The sequence below is a fragment of the Entamoeba nuttalli genome (genome assembly GCF_000257125.1).
Source record: "Entamoeba nuttalli P19 unplaced genomic scaffold asmbl_3826, whole genome shotgun sequence".
Taxonomy (NCBI): domain Eukaryota; phylum Evosea; order Mastigamoebida; family Endamoebidae; genus Entamoeba; species Entamoeba nuttalli.
Genome location: NW_008576358.1, coordinates 1 through 13,931, shown reverse-complemented (window position 1 = coordinate 13,931; position 13,931 = coordinate 1). Strand labels below are relative to the sequence as shown.

Here is a 13,931-nt window from a genome sequence, read left to right as displayed (position 1 = left end):
TTAGTGGTCTTGGAAACAGCCATCAACACAGATGTTTACCCTTTTTTAGTTCTTTCACTTTAGGTTTTACCAATTTTATTATTTTATTATTTTTTTAATTAATTGGTTAATGTTATATATAACATAAAAATCATAAAAAAATTGAAATAATAAAAAAGAACTTAAAAAAAAATGAAAAGAAAAACTAAAAAATAATATCAAAATTATGTTCCTTGAAATATTGGCTCAAACTCATTTATTAGAACACTCCCCATCTACTAATATCCTTCAATTATTACCACTTCAATCAAAAGCAGAAGTGTTAACAACTATTTTTAGAGAATTACTTGATAATAAAGAAAATTCACAAACTATGATTAAAGCTCAACCCCATTTACTTTTTTTCTATGAATTAATTGGGTCATGTTTCTCTTTACCATTGTCACATTCAATATTAACTCAACGTGGATTAGATATTTATAAAAATTGGATTAATGAAAAAGGATTTAGACCAAAACCTGTAGATGATGATTTTAATGGATTCTTAATTATTATTATTAAACAAATGTCTCAATTCTTTGAAAATGAACCTACAACAATGATGGAACAAGAAGATATGAGAAATTCTCTTTCTGTTCAAATATTATTATTTATAAGACAAATTTATGTTACTTATCATGACTCTTTCTCACCCGAAGTTAATGATACTATTGTAAGAGTATTAATTGGTATTTGTAAAAAATATTTTGAACATTTAAAACTCCCAGAAAATTCTAATGAATTCCATGCTGAATTTGAATTATCTCTTTATATTCTCCATGAAAGTTGGATGCTTTCAGAAGAAATGAATATGGATTTATGGGAAGTTATTTGGAGAGATTATTCTGTATGGTCAAATGAAGTTGAAACTATATCTCAATGGTATGGTCTTCAACAGTCATTAACAGAAACTGTATTAAATAATATTGGAAAGAATTTAGATACAGTAGAATTTGAAGTTCAATGGCTGCCTTGGCATAATGAACATGTATTAGATAAATTTATTATGAATTTATCAACTAAATATGTTAACTATGCTTTCATTAGATTCTCTAGATTTATTGGTAACTGTATTACTAAATCACAAAAAATTGCTTTGCATGCTACTCACGCAAATAAACTTCTTATTGAAACTTTTTATGATTATCCTGCTGAGGTATGTGATGGAAATATTGTATTAAAAATTTATGGTGATTTCTTATTCCAAACAATGGTAATTAATAGAGAAAAATATGATGATACTGTTAATATGGCTTGTGACACTATCTTAAAATTATTTGTTAATTTTGCTCCTAGAACTACTTTTAAAACAGAATATGTATCTAATCTTTATGCTGGATTAATTAGTATTTTAGATACTCCTAATCCTGTTTCTATTACTGTATTATCATACCCATTAATTCTTGATCTACCACTTCCAGGTGTTGAAATGTTATATCCACATTATATTAGATATATGTATGAAGTTATTACTAAAGTTAATCCTCAACCTTTATTAAGAGCTAATTTATACCAAATCCTTGCTAAAATAATTCCTAGAATGACATTTTATGCTTCAAGACCACTTCCAATTGTTACTAATGAAATTTTTAAAGACTATAATCAAATGGTTAATATGGTAGAAGAAATATTATCTAAACAATTAAAAGATGAAAATGATTTACAACTTGTTATTGATTTATTTGAAGTATCAAGAATTTATCTTTCTGAAATAAAGTCAATTTCATTTACTGAACTATTATTGTCATTATTAACTAGACAATTCTCACAATGGACTAATTCTACAACTTTAATTAAAATTCCACAAATTGGATCAGCATTTTATAAATTATATCAAACCTCTGCTTCATTAAATTTAAAGAATAATAAATATCTTGTTAATCTTTCTGATACTTTAATGAAATGTTATTGTAATTTAATTACAGAAGCTAATTTCCAAATTAGTAAAGTAGGTTCATTTGTTATTGATATGAATCTTTTACTAAGATATATCTTTGGACTTATTGGGTATGTTCCAACTGTATCATTTGGTAATTATTCCCGTGTCATTGATCGTTTAAATATTTTATCTAATGAAGCAAGTCATGAAGTTTCTGATAGTATTACAATGTTTAATAAAAATATTACAATTAATAAAGTCAATACTATTCTTTATAGTCATTCTCCAATTTGTGAATTATCTATTGGTATAAGTGCACCTGAATTACTTCAATATCATTCTATTTTTGTTTCTAGTGAAAATTCTCTTGTTACTTTAATTGATCTTCCAGCATTTTTCTTACAACCTGAATTACCAATGCTTATGATTATTAGAACTTCTCATTGTCAAACTGTTTGTGGTGTTCAATTAATGCCACCTGTTCCACTTCCTGATATTCCAGAACAACAAAATGTTACTGGTAAGGAAATAACATTTGAAGTAAGTAATAATGGATATTATAAATTTAAAGGAATTGAAGGTATTTCAAAAATTACTGATGTTAAACCTTATAGTGAAAAAGCTCAACAACTTATTAACTCACTTAAATCAATGAAAAGTGATTTAATTCCTATTGATCCTTATCAAGATATTCCAACTATTGATATTAATACTACAACATTCCCTACACCTCTTTCTACATATACTGTAGCTAAACTATGTTGTGCTTTAAATGTGTTCCCAAATACAACAACCTTAAAACAAATACCATTTTCACAAGACTTTATTTCTAAAACATTAGTAGAATTAGATAGAATTGCTACTAGACCACAATATATTGTTTCATTAGTTAATATTAAAGATGAACAAATTGTTGATAATACAAAAGAATTTGAGTGGTTTGTACAACGTTTAGGATGGATTGTTAAAGTAGCTGATGGGTCATATAACTTATTCCCAGAATCAATCATGAACCTTAAACAAGACATTGTTGCATTACCAATGGTAAGTACTCCAACTGAACAAATTATTTTCTGTCCAAATTCTAGAATAAAGAAATTAGAAACTCAACAAAAGTTATGGAAGTTATCTGACGTTATTATTTTATGGGGAAATTGTTCTGAAACTACTCAACAATGGGCTATGGATTCAATAGTTCAAGGTAAACAATTTATTGTTATTGAGCCACTTCCAGATGGTAGATATGCTATTTATAATGAAGATATTCTTGGTATTGACTATGTTGTTCTCAGTGCTGAGGGTTTAATTACTTTTGTTACTGGAACTATTCGTTCTATTATTCAACACTCAGAAACAACATATTCTAATGCATCAAGAAGACAAGGAATTATTAGCCATGTATATAATACAATGGCATCACCATTAACTCCAGTTAATTTTGTTTTCGATGCAAATACATTTAAAATCCCACCTGCACCAGTAATCAGTTTTGGACCATCAGACTTTAAAATACAAAATGGATGTAAGAGTAAAGCAGTAATGGCATGTTTGAATCGAACCTTTGAAAACAATCAACCAAACCAATAAAACAATTATTTTGGTTTTTTTAAACTTTATTTTTATTTCTTAAAATTTTTATATAAAACAAAAAAAAAATAAAATAACCAAATAAAAATTTGTATAACATCAAAATATTTACTTGGTGGGTCTCATTTTACCATTAGCAGCCATATTCTTCATTATAACATCAACAGCCAACATAAATACTCTCTTGATATTTGAACCATCAGTTGCATTTGTTGGGTTTGTATATACTTTCTCATTTACTGCTCCCTCAATGTTTGCAGTTCCATCAGCACCAGAAATATTCATTTCTTCAGTTTGTAACTTTCCAGTAAATAATTGTTGAATATATTGTGCACCCATTACAGCATTATCTCCTCCTGTATATTCAGGGAAAATGGTATTTAATGGAACTTTAGTTAATTTTTCTTCGAAAAGATCCATTTTATTTAAGAAAATTAATTTAACAGCACCTTTTAAAAATTCGTTTGTCATGATATCTTTAAAGACAGCAATAGATTCAGTTAATCTAGAGGTATTACCATCTTCATATAATTTCATATCGTATTCAGCAAGTGATGTAACAAAAATAGCACAATCTACATCACTAAAGAATGATACCCATTTCTTACGTTCAGACCTTTGTCCTCCAACATCAATAAGATGGAATGGAATATCTTTAACAACAAAATCATATTCATGAATACCAGTAGTTTTAGTTCTATTATGAATTAAATCTTCTTCTGTTGGTACATAATCTTCCATTGCAATTCTTTTAACATTTTCAAATAAATATTTAGCACAATCTGGAAGTTGGAATTTAGCAGATTCTTCATATGTAGCTTGAATTCCTTCATCTGCCCAAAGTGCTTCAACATCACCAACAAGTTCTGGTGAAAATGGAAGAGTAACAGGGTCTTCAGTAGTAAATTCTTTACTTTTAGGTTGGTATTTCATTGGATGATTTAAAATAGCTGATTGTTCAATTAATGTTCTCATACAAGTAACAACATTACTACAAATAGAAGATTTATGAGTAGCTCTTTCTTGTTCTGGGAATCCTCCTCCAAATAAAATTTTTAATTGTTTTGCAATAGTTGATTTACCACTTTCTCCACTACCAAGTAACATAACAGTAATTGGTTTACTTTTAGCCATTTCAACAATTTGTTTATCAATGCTGTTATCTTTACTTTGTCCGCAACCCATATTTTTATTTTTTTCCAGTTCTTTTTTTTTGATTTCTTACTAATTCAAACCTTATTATTCTATTCCTCTTTTTTTGGGGTTTTTTAGCTTCAATTTCTTTTTTTTTTTTTTCTATTTTATATTTTTTTTTTATCTTTTTGATTTTAATTTTTTTTCTTCATAAACAACTAACTCATTTTTTTTAATTTTTTACTATTTGTTTTCTTTTTTATGTCTTTTCTTTGTAGTATTGAAACTATATTTTTAAAGAACTAGGGTTTTTATTTTATAGATTTTTTTAAATTTAGAATTATTACAAAAAATTATTTATATCATTTGAATAGAATATATTTAATTTTAGAAAAGATTCTATTAAAAATTAATTATATGATAAGCATTTCACATTTTCACATATGATTGATGCTTTGGAACATACACAAAGTCTTTTGGAGCTGGTCCAAGAAACATTTCTGTAATTTTAATATAATCTTCTAATCTATCTGATGTTAATAATTTTTCCATATCATCCCGATAACACATTACTCTATCATTTCTAACTTTAATTGAAATCTCTTGATTAGTTTCTAATACACAATGAACTGGTACATATCTTGTCATAAATGTTAAATGATGACACATAAATTCTCTTGTTTTACTAATTCCTTGTGCATCACTTCCCCAATGAGAAAGTCCATCTAATGCATATTGTCTTAAAATATCAAGACGTTCTGATGATGATATGTCCCAATCTCTTTTTTCTTTAATCTCTGTATAAATCCATGGTTTGATTAATGCCCCTCTTCCAATAGCTACAGTAGTAACACCACAATCTAATGCTTTTTGATAATCTTTATATCCATAAATATCTCCAACTCCTATAACTGGACACTGAGTAATTGTTGTAGCTTGTTTAATAAAATCCCAATCTGCTGATTTAGTATAACGTTGGTCTCTAGTTCTTCCATGAATACTTACCATTGCTGCTCCATAATCTGCACAATTTGGTAATAAAACATCTTGGATTGTATTACTACTTTTTCCAGTTCTAACTTTAATTGCTACTGGTCTCTCTGTAACACTTCTCATAGCATGAAGTAATGACTCAATTCTTTTTGGTCGTTCAATTAATTGAGCACCCATTCCTTTTTTATATACATAATCAATTGGACAAGCACAATTTAATTCATAAAAATCACAATCAACCGAATTTAAGACTTGACATGCTTTTGCTGCTAACATTGAATTACCAACACATAACTGAATTCCAAATATATCTTCTGATGGGTCTCTTTTAACTAAAGCCCATTCACTTGTTTTACCTTCAACTAATGACTCAGCCATAATCATTTCTGTCATAGTAACATCACACCCAAATCTTTTAACTACTTTTCTAAATGGTAAATTACCAAAAGTGCATAATGATGGAAGAATTAACTTTCCTTTTAAATCAAGTATTTTCTTTTCTGGGACAGGAAATTCTTCAGGTATTTTAAAATCAAATTTATTTGTTCTTAGTACATGAAGTGTTTCTGGTTTTTGAGTATTTAATGGTTCTTTAAAAGGATGTAATTTCATTACCTCATTGTTTGTTATTAACTCTCCCTGTTCATTGATATGAGACTTATACCATTCACAAGTATATCCGTTTGGACAAAATCCATACTCTTTAAATAATGGGCAAATTCCTTCTAACAAGTCAGTTCGTTTAGATAAATATTCTTTAAGGTCATGTGAATATTTACAATTCTCTCTTTCACATTTACCAGTTTTCATAAAATTAAGACAAATTCCCTCATTTTGTTCTTTAAGTATTTTCTTTCTTTTTTTCATTGATTTCTTTGATAATGGGTTTGGTTGTTGTTTTCTTTTTTCTTTTACTTCTTCTACTCTTTCTTGACAACAAGATATTTGTTCATTTGTTGAAGAAGATTGGTTATTGTCTTCCATGTGATTTTGTGTTGATTAACTCTAAGATAGAAAAATGAAAAGAAACCCTATAGTCACATTTTTGAATCTTTGAAAGTATTATTGTTCTAATTGTGCTTTAATCTCAGCAAAAATCTTTATTTTTTTTTATAAAGTTAAATCGTTTCAATGAAATAAATTAATTTTATTCATAACCATCATCCTCTTCACTTTCTTCTTTAACTTCTTGTTCTACTTTTTCATTTGGAATTTTTTCTATTACTTTTTCTAATATTTTATATATCTCTTTAAATGTCGGTCTTTTTTGTGGTTCAATGTCCCAACATCGATACATCATTTCCCAAATATCATTTCCAAGCTCATCATCATTTTCTTCTATTTCTGTTGGTTTTGATACTTCTTCTTGTGTTTCTCCATATCCATCATCTTCAGATACTTCTTCTTTGCATATACCTCTATTTATAGTTTGAATTGGATGTTTAAGATAATCAGGTTTTTCTAAACGAAGACCAGCATTAACAGAAGGTATAACATCTTCTTTTTTTAAAGCAGAGTATGGAAGTTTTCCTTTTGTGAACAATTCCCATAAAGTAATTCCATATGCCCAAACATCATTTTTTATTGTAAAAATACCTCTTGCAGCTGCTTCTGGTGCAGTCCATCTAATTGGCATTGTTTTAGCAGTGGATTTAGCTGCATATTCTCCAGTTTCAGATTTACGGGATAGTCCTAAATCTGCTACTTTACCACGAATTCCTAATTTGTCGTGAATATAAAGAACATTTCTTAATGCAAGGTCTCTATGAACAATTTTTTGTGATTCAAGATAAGCCATTCCAGAAGCAACATCCATAGCACATCTCACATAATCTTTAAATGTCATTGTTTTAGATTCAGGGTATTTTCCACCTTTATTTTGGACATAGTCTAATAAACAACCTTCAGCTAAATCAATGACCATAAATAAACTTTCTTCATTTTTATATAAACCATACATAGTTATTACATTAGGGTGTTTCATTAATTGTGTAACATATGCTTCTTTAATTATTTCTTGTAACTTTTCTGGTTTATCTAATGCTCCGTCTATAGCTTTCATTGCAACAGGAGTAGTTCCAAGCCACATTCCTTTACAAACAACTCCAAATGCTCCATTTCCTAATTTTTCACCTACTTCACATTCTGTAAGATAATTAAAATTTTTAAGAGCATCCTCTCCGAATTTATTATTTTCATCATATACATCAGACCTTTTAGAAATTAATTCAGCACTAACAACTGGATCAATTTTTAATTCTTCACAAATTGGTTGGTCAAGTAAACAAAATGTGTCATCTGTATTAAACCCATTTTCTAAAAGAATCTTTGAGATTTCATCATAATCACATTTTGAAATTTCAAGTGTTTTTTGTACCTTTTCATCTAATTTAGGTTTTTCTCCTACTTCAACCGATACACATGAAACACCATTTACAATAACACGAGTTGAACTACTTACTAATGAGTTAATTGAAAAGAATTCATCAAAACTTAATACTGATATATTTTTATCAAATGACCCAAAAGCAAAGATAGAATCTTTAAGTAAACAAATACCACAATCTGGAGCAATAAATTCTATTCCATTATCTTTTTTGTATAATGATTTAGTTTTAGTATCAAGAATGTATATTGATGAGTTTCTTTTATATGCACCTAATCTACCACCAACAAGAACTGCAACTTTTTTACTTTCAACAAAAACAGATTGAAGGTTTAATAAATCGAGATTAATTGGAGAAGGAATAGTTTCCCATTTTGACTTATAAATATCATAAATATAAATATTCTTATTACTAACATTATTATCTCCTTTACCACCAATAATATAAATAAGTCCATTGTCATCAATAAAAGATGTATGTTGTGCAATACTTCCAAATGGTAATTTTTGTATTTTAACATCATCAGTCTTAGTGTCATAACTATGTTATTAATTTCTATTATCAAATTAAATTAATTATTATCAAACATTATAAAAGAATCACATGGAACTCCTTTTGTTTTTCCTTCAATTGGAACTAATCCTCCAATAATATAAATTTTACTATTTTTAATAACTGATGTATGAAAACTTCTTTTAGATAAAGAAGGAGAGTCAAAATGAGTTACTTCAAATGTATTTACATTAATCTTATCAATACCTGAAATACCATCTGGATTATTTTTATTAGTTCCTCCAATAACATAAATAATTTCATTATCAAAAGTAATTGTATGATATTCTCTTCCTAATTTAAAGTTCTCTAAATTACCAAGTTTTCTCCAAACTAAATTTGAAATATCAAATTGCCATAAATTTTCAATAAATTGACCTGTTTGTATTTTTCTTAATGACCCTCCTTGAAGATAGATATATCCATTTCCAGAACATAGTTTAGGTGAAATGGTTTTAAAATCAGGATGTTCGTTATTTCCTTCATTTGGGATTTCAACTATTTTTTTAATTGTAACTTCAGACATCTTCACTTTGTCTTATAATTTCACTTTTTTAAGATGACTTTATATTGTACTAACTTTTTGTTGTTTTTACTGAAGAAAAGACATTAAATTCCTTCTTTTCAACAAAAATAACTCATTTGTATAAAACAAAAAAGAAATAACATAATAATAAAATTATTGTTTTAGAAATGACGTTTCATCAAAATAATCAGCGAAATCGGGAAATTAGGAAAATATGATATGTGATATGTTGTGATGAGTAAACTGAACTCAAAATATCAATACATTACTCTTTTTGAAATGCCTGAAATCAAAACTGTTATTGAAGCACCAAATGATAATAATTCACCACCTATTGGAATATATGGACATAGTACATGTTATGGAGATTGTAAAATGTATGTTTATGGAGGATGGATAGATTCAGAAAAGAAGTATAATAGTTGTTTGTATATTTTTGATTTCGAATCATTAAAATGGAAAAAAGTAAAGTTAGATATACAATTTGAACGAGCATATCATACAGCAACTTATTACAAAAAAAAAATTTATTTAGTTGGTGGGTTACAATATGAAGAAATTATGAAAGGAATTGATGTTATTGATACAGAAAATTATTCAATTGAAAAACTTAAAATAGTACTTGGTGAAGTTCCTGGAAAATACTTTCATTCTACTGTGTTATATAAAGGGGCATTATACATTTATGGTGGAAGAACAAACTCAAAGAAAAGTAATGACGTTGAAGTATTTTCAAAAGATTTTATTAAATTTGATATTGATAGTTCTTCTTCTTTTATTCTTGGAGGTAAAGATGAAGACTTATATAGAGAAAAACATGGATGTTTTATTACAAGTGGTGGGAATATGTATATTATTGGTGGATATACTACTAAAGGAGAGTCGGTTAAAATTAGTAGATTTAACATTGACACACAAAGATGGTTTGAATGTAGTAATTTTGATTGTCCAAAGAATGAATTACGTTTTGGATATTTCAAAAATGAAGATGTAGCAATTTCTGTTTATGGAAATAAAGGAGAAGAACCTATGGATGATATTTATTATTATGATGTTCATGGAATGGGAAGTGAAAAAATGATAAAAGGAAATATTAAAAATAGTCTTATGGAACAAAAAACATGGGGAAATACATTAATACCATTTTCATTTAGAAATGGAGGGTCATTTTTTATTATTATTGGAGGAGAAAAAAGTACAAAACCAATGATTGTTTGTAGTATTGAAAATAAAAATATGAAATGGGAAGACCTTAAAAAAGTTGTTGAAGAAGAAAAATTAAGTATTCCACAACAAAAAATAATTGTTAATGAAGAATTATATTACTTTTTAAAGAAAAATAATTTAACTCATTTAATAGAAAAACTTCTTGAAGCAAAAATTAATGATTATAATACTCTTCATTCTAGTTCTACTGCTTTATTAATTAAAGCTGGAATTAAGAAAGGGTATGCTATACAATTATCAGCAGCTATTGCTAAAGAAGATGGATTATCTTCTTCTAAATTACATGGAAAATATGAATATCTTACAGATTGTGAAGTGGGTGAAAAATTAGGAAATGGAGCATTTGGAGTTGTTTGTAAAGGAATGTGGCTTGGAACTACTCCTGTTGCAATGAAAGCAGTTAATGGAGCATTAGACAAACCAGAAAAATTAATTGAATTAGAAAAAGAAGCAACTATTACACAATTAATGAAACATCCAAACTTAATAACTATGTATGGTTTATATAAAGAGAAAGATACAATTTTCATGATTCTTGATTTAGCTGAAGGTTCATTAGATAAATTAATGAGTCGTGAAAATCCAAAAAATGAACGTGCAAATATAACATTTAAAAAACAAATTAAAATGGCTATTGATTGTGCATCTGGAATGGCTTATTTAGAGTCATTAAGAATTGTTCATAGAGACCTTGCATTAAGAAATTTATTATATATTCATGATGATAAAGGAGGTTATATCACTAAAATTGCTGATTTAGGACTATCACGTCAAACAGCTGATGGTAATTATACAACTCAATCAAAAATATTTCCTAAACGTTGGACGGCTCCAGAAGCTGGTGATCCTAATTCTCCATCATATCTTCAATTTAATACAAAAAGTGATGTATGGTCTTATGGTGTTGTTTTCTGGGAAATTTTAACAAAAGGAATTATTCCATATTCTTCTATCTCTAAAGCCCAAGACGCTCTTGATGCAGTCATTAAAGGACTTCGTTTAGAAAAACCAACTATTCTTGAAGAAAATGGAAGCGTTGGGGATAAAGTTTGGGAAGTTATTACAAGTTGTTTTAATAGCCCAGACAAACGTCCACGATTTAGAGATTGTTTTAAATCACTCACCGAAATTTATGACTCACTTCAAGAGGAAGTTATTCTTCCACCACCACAAGAAGAATCTGATGATGGAGGATATGAATAATAACAAATTATTCTTAGTACAACATTTTTCGTTTTAAATAACAAATTATTTGAAAAGAGTAAAAAATTATAAAAAAGAAAAAATTAACAGTCAGATAAAAAACCCTTAAACAAACCCTTCAATGCATTTTCATGTCATCCATTGTTTCTAACCACGTTAGAATTGCACCACAATTTCTTGACTCTATTTTAAATCAAATTCACTCAACTAAAGAAGTAGGTAAATTTGCTCAAATTAATAAAAAGTATAATCAAGTTGTTTGTACAAAAAATAAATTACAAAGACTTGATGATCCATCCCCATTAATTTTTGGAGGTGCAAGTGTATTTAATGGACAATTTAAAAATTTAGTTAAATACATAAATGATTATAGAATGTCTATTGCAACTATTCTTGAAGTATCAGAAGAAGAAGATTTTTCTTTAATTAAGAAATATCCAACATGTAGAATGTTATTAAAACATTGTGTTGATCTTACTATTCGATGTTTAGAGGAAATGGACTTATCATATTTTAATGGATTAAGTTTAAAGAAATTGTCTATTGATTATTCACTACTTTCATTTAATCAAGAACTTAAATATCCATTAAATGATCTTATTCCATTCTTTTCTAAATCATTAGAACAAATTACATTAGATAATGTAATGTTAGATGATAAATATTTACCAAGTATTCTTGCTCTTTTAAAAGATAATAACCCAAAAGCTGAAGTTAAAGTAATTGTTGTTCAAAAAAGTAATTATCTTTATGATATAGAAAAAATTAATAAAGTAAATGATAATGTAGTTATTGTTCTTAAGTATGATATTCTTAATCCTTTTTCTGAACAAATTTGTGAGAAGATTGTTACTGAAGAACTTTACCTTCATCCTTCAATTTTTCAAAAATATCTTGTTACTCCTGCTAATAAATATGTTGCAGCAAGTGTTGCTCAACTTGTTGATAAATGTGCTATTCAATATCTTTGCCTTGAAAGGGCTGTTCCTGCATCAGAAGTTCCTGATGTAGAAATTGATAAATTAAAAATTACAGGAAGAGTTCCTCGACAATTTTATCAATCACAACAATTAAAAAGTATTAGGTCATTAGAAATCACTGAAAAAACAATTCAACAAAAAACTGAAGAATATTATGACTTAACACAATTTACTCATTTAACAGAATTAAAAGTTGGAGATGATTTAGAATTTAAATCAAAAAAGAGAATTGTTAATCTTCCTAATACAATTAAAGTATTATATTGGAGACAAAATTTTGCTCATATAGGTAAAGATGTTAGTGTAAATGGACAAATTGGAATTAAGGGTCTTAATCAACTTGAATTTGTTTCATTTGAACCAATAGAAACAAGTTTTGAGAATGTTACATTCCCACAATCACTTAAAGATTTAAGATTTAATAGAGCACCACTTTTAACAGACATGCAACAAATAGGAACATTGAATAATTGTACTCAACTTATTCTTGCCGATTGTGAATCATTAAAAAATCCTATTTTCCCAAAGAATTTACAAATATTAAAAATGTCATATTGTACTCAAGTTACTTCTCTCAATTTAGTTTCATTAACTAATTTAACTAATTTGGAATTAGGTCAATTTGCTGGAACAACTATGCAATTACCATTAAGTCTTAAAGAATTTACTTTAATGCAATCGCAAAAATTAATTCATTTAGACTTAACTACTACTTTGATTGAAAATTTCAGCATCGATAGATGTGAACATATTAAACAAGTTACTCTTCCTACTTCTGTTAAACAAGTTAGTTATAAAGATTGTGACGTTTTAGAAGAAATAGACCTTTCACAAATGACAAAATGTAAAAGGTTTGATGTTGAAATGTTACCAGAATTACGGGTTCTTAAATTATCAACAAGTATTGTCCATTTAAATATTGTTGATGTTGAATCTATTGAAGCTATCCAAGACTTACGACCATTCACTAGTTTAGTTGATGCACAATTTATTAATTGTTCAAAAATTAAACAACTACAATTACCAAAACAATTACAAATTTTATCTCTTGACGATAATAGTTCTTTATCACAAATTAATCGTTCTGAATTAACACAATGCAAGGTTATTGTCTCAAACTGTGAACAATTAAAATCATATTAATTAAAACAAGTTTTTAATTAATTAATTCTTGTTATCTTTTGTCATTGAAAAAATAGGATTTGATAATATACTGGTTATATTAGATAATTTGAACTTTATGAAATATAATTTCTTGTTTAGTTATACATTATTTAAGGTATAGCTTTCAAATTTATTCATAATAAAATATTCTTATTTTTTTATTTAAGTTTGACTTAAAAATAAATCCCTTTCTTTTTTATATTATAGAAAATGAACAAACACTTATTGTATCGGTTATTCTAAATTAAGCTTCTTGTTTTTGATTGAACTCATTTATTTTA

The 13,931-nt window shown here is 27.2% G+C and overlaps 6 protein-coding genes across 6 annotated transcripts; 3 read left to right on the top strand and 3 right to left on the bottom strand.

The window, feature by feature from the left end:
• Positions 1 to 205: 205 nt before the first annotated feature.
• ENU1_082760 (hypothetical protein) lies at positions 206 to 3,484 on the top strand (the record flags this gene model as incomplete). The annotated part of the gene is made up of 1 exon (XM_008858759.1): positions 206 to 3,484. One exon carries the CDS (start codon positions 206 to 208, stop codon positions 3,482 to 3,484), a length of 3,279 nt encoding a protein of 1,092 aa, XP_008856981.1.
• Positions 3,485 to 3,592: 108 nt separating this feature from the next.
• ENU1_082750 (G protein alpha subunit, putative) lies at positions 3,593 to 4,669 on the bottom strand (the record flags this gene model as incomplete). Its single annotated transcript, XM_008858758.1, has 1 exon — positions 3,593 to 4,669. The coding sequence occupies one exon, from the start codon at positions 4,667 to 4,669 to the stop codon at positions 3,593 to 3,595; it is 1,077 nt and encodes a 358-aa protein (XP_008856980.1).
• A 378-nt stretch (positions 4,670 to 5,047) lies between these two features.
• ENU1_082740 (dihydrouridine synthase (dus) protein) lies at positions 5,048 to 6,595 on the bottom strand (the record flags this gene model as incomplete). Its single annotated transcript, XM_008858757.1, has 1 exon — positions 5,048 to 6,595. One exon carries the CDS (start codon positions 6,593 to 6,595, stop codon positions 5,048 to 5,050), a length of 1,548 nt encoding a protein of 515 aa, XP_008856979.1.
• A 163-nt stretch (positions 6,596 to 6,758) lies between these two features.
• On the bottom strand, positions 6,759 to 9,076 carry ENU1_082730 (protein kinase, putative; the record flags this gene model as incomplete). The annotated part of the gene is made up of 2 exons (XM_008858756.1): positions 6,759 to 8,538; positions 8,586 to 9,076. The coding sequence occupies 2 exons, from the start codon at positions 9,074 to 9,076 to the stop codon at positions 6,759 to 6,761; spliced, it is 2,271 nt and encodes a 756-aa protein (XP_008856978.1).
• Positions 9,077 to 9,310: 234 nt separating this feature from the next.
• On the top strand, positions 9,311 to 11,506 carry ENU1_082720 (protein kinase, putative; the record flags this gene model as incomplete). The annotated part of the gene is made up of 1 exon (XM_008858755.1): positions 9,311 to 11,506. The coding sequence occupies one exon, from the start codon at positions 9,311 to 9,313 to the stop codon at positions 11,504 to 11,506; it is 2,196 nt and encodes a 731-aa protein (XP_008856977.1).
• Positions 11,507 to 11,637: 131 nt separating this feature from the next.
• On the top strand, positions 11,638 to 13,629 carry ENU1_082710 (leucine rich repeat-containing protein; the record flags this gene model as incomplete). The annotated part of the gene is made up of 1 exon (XM_008858754.1): positions 11,638 to 13,629. The coding sequence occupies one exon, from the start codon at positions 11,638 to 11,640 to the stop codon at positions 13,627 to 13,629; it is 1,992 nt and encodes a 663-aa protein (XP_008856976.1).
• Between the last annotated feature and the right edge of the window lie 302 nt (positions 13,630 to 13,931).